Source organism: Helianthus annuus, chromosome 7 (genome assembly GCF_002127325.2).
Source record: "Helianthus annuus cultivar XRQ/B chromosome 7, HanXRQr2.0-SUNRISE, whole genome shotgun sequence".
NCBI lineage: Eukaryota > Viridiplantae > Streptophyta > Magnoliopsida > Asterales > Asteraceae > Helianthus > Helianthus annuus.
Window position 1 is genome coordinate 84,506,234 of NC_035439.2, and position 22,119 is coordinate 84,528,352.

Here is a 22,119-nt window from a genome sequence, read left to right on the forward strand (position 1 = left end):
CCATGCCGCGGACGTCCCCATACCATCCAGCCTTACATTTTAGTATTTTACGAGTCATACTCTATACGTCTAAGAGTAAACATAAAACAAAATTAACAAATTGGTTGTGCTAAAATAAATAAACTAATTATCTTGTAGGGAGGGAAAATAATCATGTTTGTGATCTTGTCCTAAAGAAACAATTTTATTAAAAACTAACATAATTTTTATCGGGTTTTTGGATTTAATCTATTAGATGACGTCAGAAAAAATTAATATCGATTGTTAATTTATTTATAATTTTATATTTAATAAAAGGCCAATACCATATGTCTTGTAACGTAATTAGAATTTGAACTATTTCTCATAACTGATCGAAAAGTGACAACTTTGGCATTAATCGGTGGTTGGGTGCTTTAATCGTTCGCAACCACCCTTAACAGTTTATAAGACCCTTTGAAAAAATACACAATACTTATTAAAAACATTTAACTAATTAATGATTAAATATTTGAAATATATTTTAATAAAAATTAGTTATACTGATAACTGAGTATCATCAATATCGTCAATACTTTTTAGGTGTTTGCACATACTTGTGAGTACATTTGCCCACATAATTATAAACAAATTTGGATGATGAGCCTAGCGCGAGCTCGATCTCGCCTAAACTCGAGCACATCTCGTTTAACTTATGAGACATTAATCTCGAGATCGGCTCATTTCGAGCTTTATTTCTAAAACTCGAGCTCGGCTCGTGAGTTGTAAAGCTTGAGCTCTCGTCTTAGTCTTGGCTCATTTCGTTTATTATTTACGACTTATTTTATTTATATATACATTTTATAAGTTTTTATATATATGTTTAAAATTATAAATTTTATATATAACATAATATTATTTATTTTTACTATTATAACTTTATATGTTAATAGTTATTATTAAATATATAATTAAGGTATTAAATAAAAATACATATATAAATAGTAGGCTGGTATATGCATGCTAGCTACTCGAGCTAATTACTTAATTTTAGACTCGAACTCGTTTAAACTCAGCTTGATTCAAGCTTTTAACAAGCCGATCTAGTACAACTCACGGAGATCTCGACTCGTTTACACCGATAGCGACCTCAAGGATGATAACCAATCTTTGATGCAAAAAAACACACACACAAGAATACAGTAAGTAAAAGTTTTCATAAACTACTATTATACATCAAGATGATACGAGAGATAGGTTTCATCAGAAAGTTTGGTGCAAGAAAGCATGCAACTTTCTCAACATGCTGGCGATGTTCCAGCAGCAGCATCTAGCAAAGTTCATCCTAACATACTCTGATAACAACACATCTCCAAACACCAACCCAATATATATAAACACACACTATACACACCACAACAACACACACACACACTTCACTTCACTTCACTCCACTTAACTTATTTACAGTCATGGAAAGCCCAAGATTAAAAACTACCCAAAAGGTTGTTAATATTATCATCTACATATAAGTTCATCTTCCATTTGCTTCTTTCTTTCAACTTCAAGATCTACTCGTTTAAACTCATCTAACACGTTTTCGCTCCTTTTTTATTGTTAAAAGTGTGTGAAGAACACTTGCTACACCAGTGATCATGTTCGTTCGCCAACGAGACATGCGAAATCTCTCTCCACTTCGCTTCCTATTAAAGCAAAACCTTCGGTACAAGTTTTTAATTGCGTATTATAAAATAACGAAAACCCTGTAAGATATTGTGTATTATTATCAACTATTTATATTAGTACCTTACTTTTAATTGCAAAGGAAACTAGTCAAATCAAAGCTCTTAATTATAATAAACACAATACGATAAATCATAACTGATATATTTTCTCTAATATGTGTTTCTAACACTTATTATGATCGAGTTTTATTTTTATTTTTTTTGTTAATGACATTAAAAGGTTGATTTAGTTGCAGGGTCTCCCGACGAAGGGATCAGTAAAAGAAAACATGAAACCTGTGGATTTCAAACTACAAACAACGGCAAAAGAAAACACCAAATCTATGGAAGTTAAGCTCCAAACCAAAGAAAGAGCAGTTAAACGTGCTTTCTTTAACTACTCGGTTAGTTCAAGCGACGGTTTATAGACATCTAGCAACACTATTTTTGTTTCTAAATGTTACAAAACACTAAATTACTACTAGAACTAAAACAACAAACCTTAAATCGTTTAATTTTTTTATAACAGGTTCACATTTTTTAAATTTTATACTTCTTAGTTACATAACCTACACATGTATATATATGCATTGATTTTCTAAACGCGTAGACGATTTATATACAGGTAGCAACAAAGCTCTATCTAATGGAGCAACAAAAGAGACAAATAGAGAGGATACAAAAGGCATGTATAACTAAAACATCTATCTCTTTTTTGAATTTGCAACCTTAATAGATATTGACATTTTTATTGATTACAAAACCGAAACTGGAACTGGAACCAGATAATCGAGGAAGAAGAAGTCCGAATGTTAAGAAAGGAAATGATCCCACGAGCTCAGTTGATGCCATTATTTGATCGCCCTTTCGTTCCACGAAGGTTGCCACTAAATCTAAAACAAAATATATTGATTGATATGTGTTCTTGCAGTTAGTTAATGCTTATTTTCTGTAGATCTACAACTCCAACGAAAGTTGCGAAAAAGACAAGTTCACAAGAAAAGCAAAGAAACAGCTTTTCGAGCACAAGGGAATTTTACGGTTTCAGAGAAAATGAAGCACATTGATCACAATCTGCATTGATCATGTATAGAACAAGCCAACTAAACTCATGTTTGTTGGAGTGATAACCATTGATGAGGTGTTTAGACTTATAGAAGTGTGTTTTTTTTTTGTCTGAAGAACTGAACTTAAGTAGGATGTTGTTGAATAAAGTGTTAGGCTGTGGGCTGAAAAGAACCTTATTTTTGACAGTTTGGTTTGTTTATGTAATCATGTGTTGGTTTTGAATGGAAACTTATGGATTTTTTCATCTCTTTATTCCACATTCAGCTATTTATTTAATCCTTCTAAAGACAATTATTTGATGCTACAACAAGAAATTTTATTTATTCAAATTTATATGTGTGCAACAAAATAATTACTTAGATTAGAAAAAGTCCAAATTTAAAAGGTGAATCCCAGAATGACCTATGGCAGAGTTATAAGCCCGGCCAACAGCGGCTTAGCTCGGATTATTTTAGTTTTAATATTCTTTTTTTAATACACATATAACATATTATAGAAAATTGGTTATTCTTTGCAGGTATTTAAGAGTGCAATTAGATATCTGTGGCGTATTTGAGGGTTGATTAGGATGCTAATAAACTTATATTGTATTTTGTTGAGATTTGAAACTTATTTTGTATTTGAACTTTATTTTGACTTGTATTATTGTAGGTTAAACTAATTTTGAATATGTCCTTGCGAACTGTTGAATGATATCTTAGACTACTGAATTTAAAAGCTACGTATTACTATTTATTTTTAAATTCGAGCTTAAACGGACCGAGCAAAGCCGGCTCGGTTAAAAACCAAGTCGAGCTCGAGCTAAGATTTTCAGCTTGGTTTCAAATCCGAGCCGGCTCGGTTTATAATCGAGTCAAGCCCAAGCTTACTCTGTCTCGGCTCGGATCTTTACTCACTTAAAATTGTTGATGTTGGCTATCCACCCAAGTTTTTCTGGGTTTCCAGACCTTAAATTCGCAATTATGCCACCAAAAATGTGAAGTATTGAGTGAAATTTTGTAGATTTAAACTTGAGAAATGGTTCAGGACACTCCTTAGACTATACACTATGGTGAACTTTAACCTCAACCGGTTGCCATATATCAAGAAAAGACAAAACTAATTTACACTAAATAAATATAAAAGTTATTCTGGTGCTACGACCGGATCGTTCAAACAACCAAAGGTTGCACTCGGTTGAAACATATTATAATATATATTTTGCTTTTGCATTATTTACGTTGTTTTTTATATGTAATATTATCAAATTTATATAATAAAATATTAGTTTAGGTTGGGTTGGGTTGTGAATGTGGATGAAAAATTGGATTGAGTTGGGTTGTGTAGGTGAAAGAGAGAGAAATTAATATTTTAATGAAAGATTGGGTTGGGTTAGGTTTTGATAGTGGATAGTCTTATGATCATGCGCACAAATTATCCATCTATTATCGGTTTAACTGATTCTAGTGATTTGATAAAATCATGCATAAGGACACCATAAGCAGATATCAAATAGAAAGCAAATAGCAATAAAGATGTAAACGGCACATTTATAAACGGACAAAAACAAGAGTTCAATTACACGCTACAGTTTCAAACGAAACGAGTCTATATATGTCAAAAATCGAGTCTGTATAGTTCAAACTACCTACATCTTAAACATCATTTCATATTATTGACCTAATAAACATAATTGAGAAAGTGACGGTTTCAACATCCTCATGACATGTAATTCGGTCCTTGTTACCTTTACGCTTTCACATTGGGCAGTAGCATAAGCACCAGCGCCTGAAATACATCATAGTTACTACAACGTAGAATGCTTAAACAGATCATACATATGCACATAGTGTGTGTGAGAGAGAGAGAGAGTGCGTACTATAGGATATATACCTGCGGAGTACTGTAAATTGAATGTCGAGCTTCTATTCACACTTGATTGAGCGGTATATGTGTCGGACAAAGAACAGGGCAGCACGGAAACCAACCATCCCAAGCATGAGAAAGAAACCATAGCAGATGCATGCCATGTAACCAAAGAAAAACGATGTTTGCATGAATCCCGACATGTCAGAGCGCTCATAGTAGTAGTACAAGCAATAACCAAAGATGAAAACACCCGTTGAACCACCACACAGAAAAGACCTGATAACATATTACAAAACAAGTCAACTCTTGCACCAAAAGTCAAGTAGTCAAAATGAGACGACATTGATAATTCATAATACATAGTCACATACCTCCACCACCATTCATGATCTTCAGCAGCAAGTTGGAAATACGTCAACGCGACAGTGATAAAGGCAGTAACGATGAGGAGGATGATAAAAACAATAAATAAAATACTGTAAATGGTGTAAATCCTGTGGCCCCACACGCTAGCAAAGATGTAGTAAAGCTCGATGTAGATCGCACTGAACGGAAGGAAACCCGCCATGGCCATTTGCGGGATGGTTTTGCGGTACCAAGGCAAAGGAGGGATCTCTCTCGGATACTTCGTGGTGCGTACAGGCGCCTGAAACTCAGCTTTGCTGTTCTTTCCAGCAATACCCCCCAATACTAGCAATGGTGATGTCACCAACGTCCATATCAAAACAATCACAACGATTGTACCAAAAGGCAGTGCGGCAGTAGCGGTATAAGCGATCGCAACAGTGTTTAGAAAGCAGAAGGTAAGAAAGAGGGGTCCGCAAAACAGGCAGCCAGTCAACAGCAAGTTTCTCACCTGTTTGATAAAATTATACTAGAGTTAATTACTATTTTCGTCCCTGAGGTTTGTCAAAAATAACAGTTTCAGTCCATTAGTTTAAAAATTGCGAATTCAGTCCATTAGTTTCATTTTCGTAACCATTTCAGTCCACTAACTTAACTCCATCCATTTATTTTGTTAACTTTGAGTTAACTAACTAATTCAGGGACGGTTTGCGTCAGTTTTAGAAACACAGGGACTTAAGTGTAAACTCTAAAATATTAAAACAAAAAAAATAGTAAATTCCAAAAAATCAAAAAAATTCCAAAAAACCAAACAAATTCCAAAAAATTCTAAAAAATAATAAAAATTCTAAAAAATCATAAAAATTCTAAAAAAATCTAAAAAATCCAAAAAATCTGTTTCGGCGCAAACTGTTTCGAACCCGAACCGTTTCGAGCTGAACCGTCTGTACCGTTTCGACCCGAACCGTTTCGAGCTGAACCGTTTCGACGCGAACCGTTTCGACCCGTACCGTTTCGAGCCGAACCGTTTCGACCCGTACCGTTTCGAACCGAACCGTTTCGACCCGTACCGTTTCGAAGCCGAACCGTTTAAAGCCGTACCGTTTCGAACCGAACCGTGTCGTTTCGAACCGAACCGTTTCGAGCTGAACCGTTTCGAACCGAACCGTGCCGTATCGAACCGAACCGTTTCGAGCTGAACCGTATCGAACCGTACCGTTTCGACCCGAACCGTTTCGAAGCCGTACCGTTTCGAAGCCGAACCGTTTCGGTTCGATACGGCACGGTTCGCGTCGAAACGGTACAGCTTGAAACGGTTCGGTTCGATACGGCACGGTTCGGTTCGAAACGGTTCAGCTCGAAACGGTTCGGTTCGAAACGGTACAGCTTGAAACAGTTCGGCTTCGAAACGGTTCGGTTCGAAACGGTTCAGCTCGAAACGGTTCGGCTTCGAAAGGGTACGGGTCGAAACGGTTCGGCTCGAAACGGTACGATTGAAACGGTTCGCGTCGAAACGGTACAGACGGTTCAGCTCGAAACGGTTCGGGTTGAAACGGTTCGCGTCGAAATGGTTAAGCTCGAAACAGTTCGGGTTCGAAACAGTTCGCGCCGAAACGGATTTTTTGGATTTTTTTAGAATTTTTTAGAATTTTTTAGAATTTTTATGATTTTTTAGAATTTTTATTATTTTTTAGATTTTTTTGGAATTTGTTTGGTTTTTTTGGAATTTTTTTGATTTTTTGGAATTTACTATTTTTTTTGTTTTAATGTATTAGAGTTTACACTTAAGTCCCTGTGTTTCTAAAACTGACGCAAACCGTCCCTGAATTAGTTAGTTAACTCAAAGTTAACAAAATAAATGGATGGAGTTAAGTTAGTGGACTGAAATGGTTACAAAAATGAAACTAATGGACTGAAATCGCAATTTTTAAACTAATGGACTGAAACCGTTATTTTTGACAAACCTCAGGGACGAAAACAGTAATTAACTCATTATACTATAAATATGCTATTTTGTCAACATCAAACAACTTTAGCCCTCAACTTTAATAATAAACAACTTTAGCCCAACAACTTTAATAATGACATGTTTAGCCCCACAACTTTAATAAATAAATTGTTTAGCCCCTTAACTAAAACATTAAACAGCTTTAACTCTCGTGATTTGCTTGTTTTATCAACATTTCGAACCCGCTGCAGTGCGCGGGTGGTAACCCACTAGTAAATAATTAATTTTGATTAAAGTTATTAATATGTTGAATAACAATGTAACATACCCAGTTAGTTCCTTCTAGTTGGTGATAAAACGAGGCTGCAGTGTAGCCAGCAATACCAGACGTAAGTGCGTATATGACCACCAGTGCTGTAAACAGAGCTCCTCGATTGTATGGATAAAATACGCCAACAAGAGCTAGAATAAATATAAAAAGTGCACTGAGAGAACAAAAATGTAATCAATGTTAAGGCGTTAACAAATAAATATTAATCCAATGAATATAACATTATAATGAAATAATTAGTTTAAAAACGTTTTACTTACAGAGCAAATAGCTGGCTACCGGAACCTAGGGCTGCAGCAAACAGTGATTTGTACTTCGGATACCGGAAAACGTCACCGTGAATGTACTTCCACCCGGTTTCCTCTTGGTCATCAGCTGCCTCCTCATCGTGAGCATACCTTTTTGCAAATCGATAGTAAATATAAGAGTAAAGTACACGGATGGCCCTTGTGGTTTACGAAAATTTTGGATTTGAACCCTAGCTTTCCAAAAGTACACGAATGGTCCAGGTGGTTTACACTTTGTAACGCATTTAGTCCCCAACTTTGCCTAAAATCACATGGATGATCCCTGTGGTTTGCAATTTGTAATGCATTTAGTCCATAACTTGGACCTGCTGAAACCTTTGATTTGTTGGTTGGGGACTAAATGGTTACAAAGTGCAAACCACAGGGACCATGAGACCATCCGTATACTTCTGAAAAACTAAGAACCAAATCCAAAATTTTAAAAAACCACAGGGACCGTTCGTGTACTTTACTCTAAATATAATCAATGGAAAACAAGAAAAGGGGTGTTTAAACTCTAAAATATACAAATTTAACTACTTACTTAACAAAGTCGTTCTTAAGGACTCGCATAAGAATGGTGGCAAGGAAACCAGTTAAGAGAAGAACCGTCACACACGAGTTAATAATCGAAAACCAGTGGATCTCGAGATGATGCGGTTGAGAAGAAGACTGCGCGTATTTCTCCATCCTACTTTCATAAGGAATATTTGTTTCTTTCCACCTCACCGTGTACATAAACTCGACCTCAACTTCCTTGTCTTCGGTGAGATCCACTACAGCACTAGGATCGGCTTTTGCGTTTATCTCTATCACACGATCGTTATTGTAGTGGATCTCAAAGTGAAGATGTTTAAACAGGTAATACTTTTCTTCACTAGGGTCAGTTTTGTCTTTTTCAACTTTTCCGAGAAAGCCCCAGAAAGGTAAGTCGTCATAGTACATTTGGAAATAATAATCTTTTGTAACAGCGCTTCGGAATTTGGATACTTCTTCCTTTGTTAGTGTTTTTTTGCAAACGATTTCGGAGTCCTTTTCGACCATGAAGTCAAGCTTATAAGGAGCACTGACTAAACGATCTCCATTCAGTACTTCACCAAGAGCTTCAGATTTCTCCTTTAAGTGAGCTGCAAACAACGATAAGGTGAATATACATATACTAAACAAAAGATAATAAATAATAAAGAAAGGAATGAGAGATTGAAGGCAAACACACGCACCTGGCAAACAGAAAGGCAGATCATAAAAACGGTATGTTTCACTGTAGAAGACGGAAAATAAATGAAATGAGTTTTTCAAAGCAGACGTATAAAATAAATAAGCTGCAACAAGCTGAAGATCCTATGGTTTACACCTCATATGAAAAATCAAAAATTTGGAAAACTAAACCTATTCTCTTCCTAACAATCCTAAAAGATATTCTTTTTGGCATGTCAAATTTCCCCACGAAAATTTTCTGATACAATGCCACCACTTAGGGATGTTCAGGGTCTGTTTTAATAAAAATTCTGGGACAAACTGCTAACTACAGCTTTAGGAAACGACAAATCAAACGGGCCCGGTTGGGTGGGTTGGCCAGACCAGCCAGTTTTACCGGTTTAGGGGTTTAACAGTTCGTTTTGGCGGTGTGACGGTTCAAACCAATTTGTTTTTTCAAAATCATTAGTTTGTATTTAAAAAATGGCAAAGATGGTTCATGATTATATTTATAATACATATACATCGCTAAATATTCTATAAATGGAAAAAATACATAAGTAACAAAGGTTAAACGAGCGGTTCGGTTTACAAAGCCGAATCCATGTTCCAAACCGTTTATACCGCCAAAACCGGGAACTGTTTGGATCTCAAACAGACCAATCTAGCTTTCTTTCTTCAGTTTGGGCGGTTCAATCAGTTTCAACGGTCTACAAACACCCATACCACCACTTGCAAAAAGCCACTCAACTTAAGATATCATCTCATTCCACATATACACACTCTCGAAAACCAGACCGAAATCCATCCTATCCCCTACCCATTAACCTTTTTCCAAACCCACAAATCTTATCAACCAGCTTAGATTTCACATTATAACTATACCTAAATCAAAATTCAGAGCTAACGCATACACAAATTATAACTATACCTAAACCTAACCTCACCTAAAACATCATCCAACAACCCGAATCAACCGCAATTGAAACAACTTCAACTTAACCAACACAAAACCCTAACGACCACAAAAGAACACCCTAGATCCAGTCATCCAAACCCTAATTCAACCAAATCAGATCCACAATTCATAACTAACACTAAAAGTAACCAAATGTACAACAAATTAAGATAATATCAATCAATTCAAACCTAGGGTTATGAAATGGGCCGACTTTGTTGGCGTATAACGGCACTTCATCTCCAGGTTTGTATTTGTGATCTGATCGGACTGAGTTGACGGAAACTGCCGCTAGCAGCGCCACCAGTAGCCACCGTATCACCGTCACCGGCATTTTGCTGCAGATCTTTGAGGTGTGATATGGTGAGTGTGTTGGTAGATCTAATGTTTAGATGTGTGTGAGGTTGTTTATATTTGTTTAGGGGGTTTTCTGTGTCTTGGAAAGATGGTGGTCCTTACTTGTCTAGTTGCTAACTAAGGATGAGCACGGTATCCGTTCGGTATTGAATCGGTACCGATATCGAAAGTATACGTACCAAAAAATGAAAAAAGTGGGTATCAGTTCTGGTATCGAATATACCGGTGTTTTACCTGTAAATACCGGTACCAAAAAACGGAGAGTGGGTACCGATACCAAATATACCCGGCATTGTTCGGTACTGGTACGGTACCGGTTCGGTACCGGTACCCGGTGCCAAATGCTTATCCCTATTGCTAATAATACACACTATTAGCTAATGTCTGTTGCTAAAATTCAGACTAAATTACATGTTTTGTCTTTTATCTATATATTATTTTTGCATACAGTATCCTTTAGAGTAACACTTGTCAAGTTGTGTACTTAATGTTTTAAAATCTTGCACTGTATGTTCTTTGAGCTTAACCCAGTTAAATTTTTTGATTAAGTATGATTATGTGCCTTACACATGAGGGAATTTTTTCCATTTCACTTCTTTAAGAACTATTGTGTAAAGCAATTTAGGGCATGTTTGGATGAGCTTTTCCATTTCTCTTTATTGACTTTTTAATCTCATTATCCCTTTTTTGGAAAAGTCACAACCAAGTGACTTTTTCATTTATCCTTTTCGCCTAAAAAGTTTCTTTTCACCTTATTACCCAAACACCATTTCACAAAAACTCCTTTTTTCAAAAAGTCAATAACTCATAAGGAGGTAAAATAAGCTCATCCAAACAAGGCCTTGTATTAAAAAAACAACTCTACACACTCCCTCTTAGAGCATTCACAATGATGACCCTAAAAAATATGTGAGTGAGTTTAGTTATATTATAAGGAATGGTTGTTAGTGTTTTTGAGTGGTTGTGAGTAGAAGAGAGAGAAAATATATGGGAACGTTACTGTTCATCTGTAAATATATGGGAAAAAATCTAGAGAGAGAAAACTTTATATTTTTTTAATATTTTTAGAAGGGGAAATCTCCAAAATAGTCGTTGACCAAAGTTTTTTTCAAAAATAGCCATGTGAACTCTTACAAGGAGTCGTTTCAAACAATTGAAACGGCTTAAAACCCATGATTGTCACGTGTGCAATTGAGATATTTTTATTGTTTTCTTAGTCAAGCCTTTTCAACATCGCTTAAGGGTGTAGGGAGTGGTTAGACACTTAAAAGTGATAAACTTCAAAATCAACCAATATGAGTGTGCCATGTCATCCAACCTTTAGAGTTTAAACTATGCTGAAAAGTGTTGGCAATGGTTAGACACTTCATGAATTGGTAAACTATTTTTTATATTTTTTATTTTTTTAATTTAAGATAAAATAAATAAAACATCAAACTTTTATAAATAAAAACATTAGAGAAAAATGCAATTTGCGTCTCTGTGGTATGTGTGAAACATCAACCTGAGCCCCTAAATTCATTTTTTGGTTTTTTGAGCCCCTGAGCTTATAAATTCATAACAGTTTGAGTCCCTCCGTCAGTGTTCCGTCTGTTTGACTGTTTGACAATTGTGAAATGTCCTTTATACCCCCAACTCTTAATGATAAACATATATGAATGATCAGAACGATCACACTTCTCAAGAAACTCATTGAAATATTTTCTCTCAAGTCCCAACACCGATCTTCATCTTCATCGGAATCATCTTCATCGGAATCATCTTCATCTTCTGTAATCTCCACCGATCATCATCTTCATCTTCATCTTCTATAATAATCCAAGGTAAAATCACATACCTAAAACATGATCGACACTATGTTTTTTATATGCTAGAATGTAACAGGTTTTGTGTGAAAATATTGTTTGATTCTTATGGGTTTTTGTCTCGGGTATCAAAACAGAGGTTTGGGTTTTGGTTATTATGAAGGTTTGTTTCGGGTTTTGTGTGAAAATATTGTTTGATTCTTGTGGGTTTTTGTTTCGGGTATCAAAACAGAGGTTTTGTTTGATTCTTGTGGGTTTTTGTCTCGGGTATCAAAACAGAGGTTTTGAATGTGTTTTGGGTTCCTCATATGAGATCAACTGTGTTTTGGTTTTGATTCTTGTGGGTTTTTGTCTCGGGTATCAACTGAGTATATTGTTCAAAATGTATCATTGATTTCTATAGTTTCATGTGATCATTTGGCTAATTAAAAACAATTAGAGTACAGATCTAGGTTGTTTATTGAAACTATGATACTTGTGTGTTTTAATTTCTGAATCAAATACGAAGAAGCAAATGATGGAAATTGATAAAGCGCATCAGTGTTTAGTTATTTGATGTAACACCTCGAAATTTTGCGTCCAATAATGTATTGACACGTGTCTTAGGTTTACACGTGGTGTTAAATACTAAATAAAGGACTAAAGTTGACAAACATAGAAAGTATGTGAATCCGAGGGTTCAAAATGTCAACGAGGGATAAATATATCGTGCATTAACCCTAAATGATGCTCGTACCTTCACACGAATGAATCATGGATCATACGGAACGAAATGTGGAAGAAAGTGAGGAATTACAAACTACAGGGATCAAATATGTCAACATGTTTAAGTTATACCTCTGAGTGACCTTTTGACAAACCCGAAGCCTTGTAACGGTTAATTATGCTCACTAGAATACTTGACAAAAATTTCATAGAGTTTCGTTATCGTATGAGCAAGTTGTGATCAAATTCGTATGCGAGGGATTAAAGCGTCAACGTTGAAAGTTATGACTTTTCGGGTAACAATAAAGTTAACCGGGGACTTAACAAAAATAGGTATATGTCTTGAAGCCCCTAAACATCAATTTGGAGGGTCAATGTGCAAGAAAATGATGGCCAATCAGAGTTTGAAGAGCCAAGGAACAAATCGCAAAAATAAAAAATTTGGATTTGAGTCAGAGAGGGGGTCGCGCGACGCGAGGCCCAGGGGGGTCCTTCGCGTCACGCCTAGGCCTATCTGGTCGAATTTTTTTGCTCCATGCCTGCCTTTCCCACTCTAACCGACTTAGATCCATTAATGTTGCAGCATGGGCGCCCCCTACATGCTTTAGGGCCCTTAGGGACCCTTGTTGATGATCAATGATCAGGTGTAGACTTGGTTGTCAACAATCTAGTGCCTTATGAACACTATATAAAGGCCTTCATGTGCAACATTGTGTTCACAACTTCAATCTGCATTTGTGAAGACTTCTGGAGCTCCAAAGCAGAACCAAGCCATCCCTAGTCGTGCATAGGACTTTGGTAAGCACCCTTAACCTTTCTTAGTTAAGTTTTCGCTTAGTTATAGCTTAAAAGTCAAACCGTCGTAATTAACGGTTGACTTAACGATTAGTCACTATTGGTCCAGTGATTAGCCGAATCAAAGGTAGTTATATGTTGGTAATTATGTGGGCATTAAACCCTTAAAAGGGCACCATCTGATTCCCACTCTAACTAGTCCGAATGTGAAGTCAAACTTGCTTAGAAAAAGTCAACAGAATGCTAAATTGCGATTTCATGCATAATCAGTAATGTAGATGATGTGTAACCTGTTTTAACACTCATATAACATGATAATAAGTATATCAACTAGTCTAAGCTTGTTTGATCCGACCATTTACTATTTTGACTCGGTTCGGAACCGAAAGTCGCAAAGCTTTGACTTTTGCTTTGACTTCAGTTCTGACCCGTTATGGTATGATTTAGATATGCCTTAGGACTCTCTTAGGACCAGGTTACATGATGGTATAACCCTCTGTGACCGGTTCATTGTTTGTCCAAGTCTTTTGCACATTTCCGTTAAATGCCTAAAAGTTGACCATAACGCCCTTTTCACTTACGAGAATTTTGAATATGTGAAAGGACAATAACCTTAGTTCCTGATTTCTAAGCATGTCCCAAAAATTTCACGTCAATCGAAGGTCTAGAATAGGAGTTATGCTAAATAGCGCAATTACGGAAACTTTAGTAATTAAACGGCGCAATTAGCATAAAGCCTATCTAAACCCAAATTTCGACACCAAACCTTTTACACACTGATGTAAAATAATATTTTGAGATTTTTAAAGATTTTTAATTTTTTTAACATGCTCATAACCTGCGGTTATGGCATCGATTCGGTAATTACCGAATATACCCTTTTCGGACATAACTTGAGTTCTACATGGTATTTTGACCCGATTCCAGTTGCTACTGATTTTAAATAACAAATAGAGTATTTTAGACTTTATAAACTATTCGGAAAACTCAGATTCCCTGTAGAACTCGGAAATCTCTTTTATAATCTTTAAAAATGAAAATTGAATTTTCGGATATCCGAAATATCCGAAAATTTTGAAAATCACTATCCGAATCCGAAAAATTCGGATATCCGATTTTTCGGATATTTCGGATTCGGATATCGGATATTTCGGATCGGATTTTCGGATACGGATAGTTTTGAACACCCCTAGGCGTAGGAGAAACCTCTTTGAGCCCGCAAGACGGTCTACCTCACACAGTTCGACACCTTCATACCGTCACTCTTTTGGACCAAATTCGGAAAACGAGCCCAGTAACCCTCAACCTTCGTTTATACCTCTCCAGCGTTCTGTTTCGCACCGTTCCTATGGCGATCCTACTCCTTTATACCAAGGCCAGTTCAACCCGGCTGATTATGTCTAAGAACCAATAGTTTATAACCCTTTAGGACCCGAAGACTATTTCTCCGAGGATAATGCGGTAGATATGGACGAGGACACGGATCCCATCGAACCCGCAAGAGGTACTCCCAACCATCCTATCGAGATCTCTGACGGGTCATCCTTTCACGGTACACCCTATCAAGGTCCCGACAGCTACCAGGCGAGGTTTAACCATTGCGAGTGGTACTTTACACCCTCTCACCATTCATCACCTTACCAGCAGCAGCAACAACAGGATCCTTCCGAGGATTCGCGTTTCGTGGCAGTTACGCCACCGCCTCCACCACCACCAGAGCAACAAGCACCTCCAGATCCACGAAGGCGTAGGAGATCAGGCGCGCGGATGTCCACCCGAGGAGGGGAATTCCATTTTAGCACCCCTCGCCACTCGAGTGCAAGTCATTTTCCGCCGTTGCCTGAAGAACCACAATTAGGTGAACCTTCGAGCCACCCTGCAGAGGTGAATTCTACACCAGTTGCACCACCTCCGCCACCATTCGGCTATGATAACCCGATACCTGCGTACGCCGGTTCCACCGCGTACAACCCGTTTGAGCAGCCGACTCACACGCACTACAACTATAATTATGCGGATGCCGACCCATACGTGGTAGCGGCTAATTACAACGCCCTCCATCCCGACAGACCTTATGGGGATCCTTGGGGATTAGGATACGCAGCTCATGGGTATCCAGCTCCTACTAGAACTCCGGCTCAGCACGTAACACAGCAGCCGCGTTTTTCCCCACCGGAACAGGAAGAAATCCTCCACCGTTTGAATCGTGTGGAACGAGACTTTGAGCAAGAACGTAAGAACAATCGTGGATTCCTTAAAGGCCTAGCAAACCTGCTAAAGGGGAAGAAGAAGCGAGATCATTAGTCTTCATATGTTCTACTGTACTTCCTATTTTAATCAAGTCCCTGTGTGGACATTTATTATGTTTAGTCCCTGCGTGGACAATTGCCTTTCAGTCCCTGCGTGGACTTATCTTTTTGTCCCTGTGCGGACATCTATCCTTGTATTTGGTCCCTGCGTGGACTTGTTTTCTATAAACCTCTGCGTATGTATTTGTCTATTAAAAGTCCCGTTTAGGGCAGTGTGTAATCATTATTATGATTAATGGAATGTTAAGCTTATAAATTTCATTTTGTCATTATATACATTATTATATGAAATAAATTAAAAATCATTCCTTTTAATTAAGTCTGCCTAAATAAAGAATCTTAATGGTGAGACCTAGCCTGGTGTCATTATAGGACCCGACCAAGATGGTGAGACCTGAGTAAAAGGTTCAGATTCCTGTTAACCTCTGTAAACATGTTAACATTCTTGGCAGATGTGATTCGTTAAAATCACACGCGTCATTCTTATATAAGAATCCTTCAGAGGATTCCAAGACCTAAGTTAATGATTTATAAATCATGGGTTAAATCATCCATTAGTGATGTAGTGCCTACGGGCCATACTTATTGTCATATAAGACAACAGACAGTTGTAGTCTATGACTCCCTGTCAGAAAAGGTAAATGAACTATAGTTCAAACCTTCATGCCTTGATTCTCTGTAATCCCGGCTTATATATAAATCGTCCCTGTGACTAGGCTTTTTGGGCCACTAACAATATTGTTTATAATTAGGATAAGTTATATTCAAATCCTGAATAAAAGTGAGTAACAAATTAACCGAATATGGTCTATGTTTACCATGGTTAATGAATTGCCATAAAAGACAGTTCCATAATAAACTCCTAAATAGAATTCTGTCATATTCCTTGTAGGAGATCAAGATCTCAAAATGGCAGACCCAAATGAAGTTAATAGTCATTCAAAGGAGGATGACAACGATAACGCCCAAATTCATGTAACTGGCGCTGAATTAAAAGCTTTGGTAGACAACGCTGTTAAAGAAGCCTCAGATCGGCAGTGTGAAGAGTACAACGAGTCTCGAAGCAGGACCCTATCTACACCACACTTTAAGCCAAGAACCCATTCTAAATCTCACAGCAAACCACCCTCGACCCCGTCTAAGCCTAAGAAGGACGACGATCGGCACTCATCAAATGAGAATAGTGTCCGTCCTAAGAAGAAAGTGTTCACTGATGCACCCCGCGCCAAGGGTTGCACGTATAAGTACTTTGTCTCCTGCAAACCCAGAGATTTTACTGGGGAGAAGGGCGCGGTGGATTGCGTGACCTGGCTGGACAAAATAGACACAGTTGTGGACATCAGTGGTTGTGCTAAGAGGGATGTGGTGAAGTTTGTATCCCAGTCGTTTAAGGGTGAAGCCCTAGCATGGTGGAGATCTTTGGTTCAAGCCTCTGGGAAGGCTGTTTTGTATAGCATGACATGGGAGGAATTTATTGCTCTCATTAAAGAAAACTACTGCCCTCAGCACGAGGTTGAGAAGATAAAATCTGATTTCCTATCGTTGGTCATGAAGAACCTGGATTGCCAGGCTTATCTCACGACTTTCAACACTCTGTCAAGATTGGTTCCGTACCTTGTGACACCGGAACCCAAACGGATCGCGCGTTTCATTGGGGGTTTGGCCCCAGAGATAAAAGCTAGCGTGAAGGCTTCTAGGCCTGCTACCTTCAGATCCGTGGCAGATATATCTCTGTCTCTCACACTGGATGCAGTGAGGCAGAGATCATTAAGAAATGCTGATAGTGAGAAAAGAAAACGTGAAGATGATGATTCACGAAGGTCTAACAAGAAGCACCGGGGGAATCGTGACCACAAGAAGGGGTCAGAGAACAAGAAGAATGACCGACAGTCGGGCGATAAGCCCTTGTGCAAGGTTTGTCAGAAGCAACATTTCGAAAGGTGCAGGTATGAAAAGAAATCCCAGCCGAAGGCCTGTGGGATATGCAAGTCCTCTGAGCATAGGACTCTTGAGTGCAAGAAACTCAAGGATGCAACTTGCTATAGTTGCAACGAGAAAGGGCACATCAAGACTAACTGCCCGAAGATAGTGAAGAAGGCTGAAGAAGGGAAAAAGACCAATGCGAGGGTCTTTCAGATGAATGTTCAAGAGGCTATCCAGAACGACAACGTCATAACCGGTACGTTCCTTATCAATGATGTATTCGCAAGAGTGTTATTTGATTCTGGAGCAGATAAATCCTTTGTGGATGATAAGTTCTATGAATTGTTAAAATTGCCTGTTAAAACCATGAATGTGAAATATGAAGTAGAACTAGCTGATGGGACTATGGGAATAGTCTCAACTGTTTTAGATGGATGTGTTATATCCATTAGGAATCACTCATTTCCTTTATCCCTATTACCCTTTAAACTAGCTGGTTTCGACGTAGTATTGGGTATGGATTGGTTATCGCATAACCAAGCCCAAATTATGTGCAACAAGAAACAAGTGGTAATCAAGACTTCGTCTGGAGAACCACTTACCATCCAGGGAGATACTCGACATGGATTGCCCGCACAAGTATCTATGCTAAAGGCATCCAGATGTTTAAAGAAAGGATGTGTTATTTATATGGCACAGGTGACTATCGGTGAGGAAAAACCCAAGATTGAAGACATCCCAGTCATCTCTGACTATCCTGAAGTTTTCCCGGAAGAACTGCCTGGTTTACCACCAGATAGGCAAGTGGAATTCAGTATGGACATCATTCCAGGAGCCGCACCTATTGCGAGAGCACCCTATAGATTGGCACCCACGGAAATGAAAGAATTGAGGACGTAGCTAGATGATCTGCTAGCCAAAGGTTTTGTTAGATCAATTTCATCTACTTGGGGAGCACCAATCCTGTTCGTCAAGAAGAAAGATGGCTCGATGCGCTTATGCATCGATTACCGTGAGCTGAATAAAGTTACGATCAAGAATAGATATCCTTTGCCCAGGATCGATGATCTGTTCGATCAGTTGCAAGGAGCGAGCTACTTTTCCAAGATTGACCTAAGGTCAGGGTACCATCAATTGAAGGTCAAAGGCGAAGATGTGCACAAGACTGCTTTCAGGACTCGTTATGGTCATTTCGAGTTCCTAGTGATGCCTTTTGGGCTCACTAATGCACCTGCCGCATTCATGAATCTCATGAATCGCGTTTGTAAGCCTTATTTGGAGAAATTTGTCATTGTCTTCATCGATGACATCCTCATATACTCAAAAAGTCAAGCTGACCACGAGAAGCATCTTCGATGTATTCTTAAGTTACTTCATCAAGAAAAGCTTTATGCCAAATTCTCTAAATGTGAATTTTGGCTACGAGAAGTTCAATTCCTTGGGCATATGGTGAGTGAGCGTGGCATCCAAGTGGATCCCGCCAAGGTTGAAGCCGTCATGAATTGGCAGGAGCCGAAGACACCTACGGAGATTCGCAGTTTCCTATGTCTTGCAGGATACTACAGACGCTTCATCGAGAATTTCTCAAGAATTGCTACACCCCTAACTTCTTTAACTAGAAAGAGTATAAAGTTTAATTGGGGCCCTAAGCAGCAAGAAGCTTTTGATAACCCTCAAACAAAAGCTGAGCAATGCTCCAGTGTTGACATTGACGGAAGGAATGAAAGAATTTGTCGTATATTGTGATGCATCGCACACCGGTATGGGGTTGTGTGCTTATGCAGAGGGGCAAGGTGATTGCCTATGCGTCACGACAATTAAAGGTGCATGAAAAGAATTACACCACCCATGACTTAGAGTTGGGTGCCGTTGTATCTGCACTAAAGCTTTGGAGGCATTACTTATATGGCATTTAATTTGTGATCTATTCTGATCACAAAAGCCTTCAGCATATATTCAATCAGAAAGATTTGAATATGAGGCAGCGACATTGGATGGAAACTCTGAACGATTATGACTGTGAAATAAAATACCATCCGGGTAAAGCCAACGTAGTCGCAAATGCCCTAAGCAGGAAAGAAAGAGTGAAACCAATAAGGATCAATGCCAAGAGCATTGAAATCAAGAACAGTCTGAATGAGAGATTGTTAGCTGCACAGAAGGAAGCTGTGTCAGAAGCTAACTATCCTAACGAAAAGCTAGGAGTAACTGAAGAGCAGTTATCCTATGGAAAAGACGGAATTCTGAGACTGAATGGAAGGATATGGGTTCCAGTTTATGGAGGTCTTCGTGACGTTATCCTTCAGGAAGCCCACAGTTCCCGATATTCCATCCATCCTGGAGCTGATAAAATGTACCAGGACTTGAAGGCAAACTTTTGGTGGATAGGCTTGAAGAATTCTATAGCCACCTACGTAGCAAAATGCTTGACTTGTGCGCAAGTAAAAGCTGAACATCAAAAGCCGTCGGGCTTGCTACAACAGCCCGAACTTCCTGAGTGGAAATGGGAAATGGTGACGATGGATTTCATCACTAAGTTGCCAAAGACAAAGAAGGGAAACGATACAATATGGGTAATAGTTGATAGACTGACTAAGTCAGTACATTTCCTACCCATAAAGGAGACTCATAGCTCCGATATACTAGCCCAGTTGTTTGTAGATAAGATTGTAGCCCTTCATGGAGTGCCTGTGTCTATCATCTCTGATAGAGATACCAGATACACGTCACACTTTTGGAAAAGTTTCCAACAATCTTTGGGCACACGTTTGAATTTCAGTATGACTTACCACCCTTAGACAGATGGTCAGAATGAGCGTACAATCCAAACGTTGGAAGACATGCTTCGTGCATGTGCGATCGACTTAGGTGGTAGTTGGGATAACCACCTACCATTGGTCGAGTTCTCCTATAACAACAGCTACCATACGAGTATTAAGGCTGCACCTTTTGAAGCCCTATATGGTAGATAGTGTAGAACGCCCGTTTGTTGGGAAGAAGTTGGAGATGTCCAGATGACAGGACCTGATATAATATTTGAAACAACGGACAAGATTGTCCAAATTCGCGATCGATTGAAAGCTGCCCGAGACAGGCAGAAAAGCTACGCAAATTTGAAGCGTAAGCCTTTCAATTTCGAAGTAGGTGACAAGGTATTGCTTAAGGTATCACCCTGGAAGGGGGTGATGCGATTCGGTAAGAAAGGCAAGTTAAGCCCCAGATATATTGGACCCTTCGAGGTAATCGAACGTGTCGGATCGGTTGCCCACAAATTAAACTTACCAGAGGAGCTCAGTGGTATCCACAATGTGTTTCACATCTGTAACTTGAAGAAGTGTTTCGCTGATGAATCACTGGTTATACCGCATACAGATGTACACATCGATGAGAGCTTAAAGTTCGTTAAAAAACCTGTGTCGATCGAGGATCGACAGGTTAAGAAACTTCGTAGGAAGTATATACCTATTGTGAAGGTAAAATGGGATGCCCATAGAGGTCCCGAATACACGTGGGAGGTAGAGTCCACGATGAAAGAAAAGTATCCTCATTTATTCCAATAAATCTCGAGGTCGAGATTTCTTTTAAGGGGGTGAGGATGTAACACCTCGAAATTTTGCGTCCAATAATGTATTGACACGTGTCTTAGGTTTACACGTGGAGTTAAATACTAAATAAAGGAATAAAGTTGACAAACATAGAAAGTATGTGAATCCGAGGGTTCAAAATGTCAACGAGGGATAAATATATCGTGCATTAACCCTAAATGATGCTCGTACCTTCACACGAATGAATCATGGATCATACGGAACGAAATGTGGAAGAAAGTGAGGAATTACAAACTACAGGGGTCAAATATGTCAACATGTTTAAGTTATACCTCTGAGTGACCTTTTGACAAACCCGAAGCCTTGTAACGGTTAATTATGCTCACTAGAATACTTGACAAAAATTTCATAGAGTTTCGTTATCGTATGAGCAAGTTGTGATCAAATTCATATGCGAGGGATTAAAGCGTCAACGTTGAAAGTTAGGACTTTTCGGGTAACAATAAAGTTAACCGGGGACTTAACAAAAATAGGTATATGTCTTGAAGCCCCTAAACATCAATTTGGAGGGCTCAATGTGCAAGAAAATGATGGCCAATCAGAGTTTGAAGAGCCAAGGATCAAATCGCAAAAATCAAAAATTTGGATTTGAGTCAGAGAGGGGGTCGCGCGACGCGAGGCCCAAGGGGGGGTCCTTCGCGTCACGCCTAGGCCTATCTGGTAGAATTTTTTTGCTCCATGCCTGCCTTTTCCACTCTAACCGACTTAGATCCAATAATGTTGCAGCATGGGCGCCCCCTACATGCTTTAGGGCCCTTAGGGACACTTGTTGATGATCAATGATCAGGTGTAGACTTGGTTGTCAACAATCTAGTGCCTTATGAACACTATATAAAGGCCTTCATGTGCAACATTGTGTCCACAACTTCAATCTGCATTTGTGAAGACTTCTGGAGCTCCAAAGCAGAACCAAGCCATCCCTAGTCGTTTGGGCGGTTCAATCAGTTTCAACGGTC

At 38.6% G+C, this 22,119-nt stretch overlaps 2 protein-coding genes across 4 annotated transcripts; one reads left to right on the forward strand and one right to left on the reverse strand.

Annotated features, from left to right (window-relative positions):
* The first annotated feature begins 1,219 nt into the window (after positions 1-1,219).
* Positions 1,220-2,996, forward strand: LOC110867920 (protein TPX2). 2 transcript variants are annotated; one of them, XM_022116980.2, is made up of 6 exons: positions 1,220-1,463; positions 1,583-1,681; positions 1,940-2,086; positions 2,308-2,367; positions 2,468-2,562; positions 2,638-2,996. In XM_022116980.2, exons 1-6 carry the CDS (start codon positions 1,431-1,433, stop codon positions 2,747-2,749), a joined length of 546 nt encoding a protein of 181 aa, XP_021972672.1. In that variant the 5' UTR covers positions 1,220-1,430; the 3' UTR covers positions 2,750-2,996. The 2 variants fall into 2 exon arrangements, with proteins under 2 accessions (XP_021972672.1, XP_021972671.1); XM_022116979.2 differs by having other exon boundaries at positions 1,221-1,463; positions 1,934-2,086.
* Positions 2,997-4,253: 1,257 nt separating this feature from the next.
* LOC110867919 (transmembrane 9 superfamily member 3-like) lies at positions 4,254-10,106 on the reverse strand. 2 transcript variants are annotated; one of them, XM_022116978.2, is made up of 8 exons: positions 9,856-10,106; positions 8,730-8,770; positions 8,054-8,636; positions 7,483-7,620; positions 7,220-7,376; positions 4,970-5,454; positions 4,623-4,874; positions 4,254-4,517 (listed from the first exon to the last, which is right to left on the reverse strand). In XM_022116978.2, the coding sequence occupies exons 1-7, from the start codon at positions 9,996-9,998 to the stop codon at positions 4,655-4,657; spliced, it is 1,767 nt and encodes a 588-aa protein (XP_021972670.1). In that variant the 5' UTR covers positions 9,999-10,106; the 3' UTR covers positions 4,254-4,517; positions 4,623-4,654. The 2 variants fall into 2 exon arrangements, with proteins under 2 accessions (XP_021972670.1, XP_035831524.1); XM_035975631.1 differs by having other exon boundaries at positions 4,609-4,874.
* Positions 10,107-22,119: the final 12,013 nt, after the last annotated feature.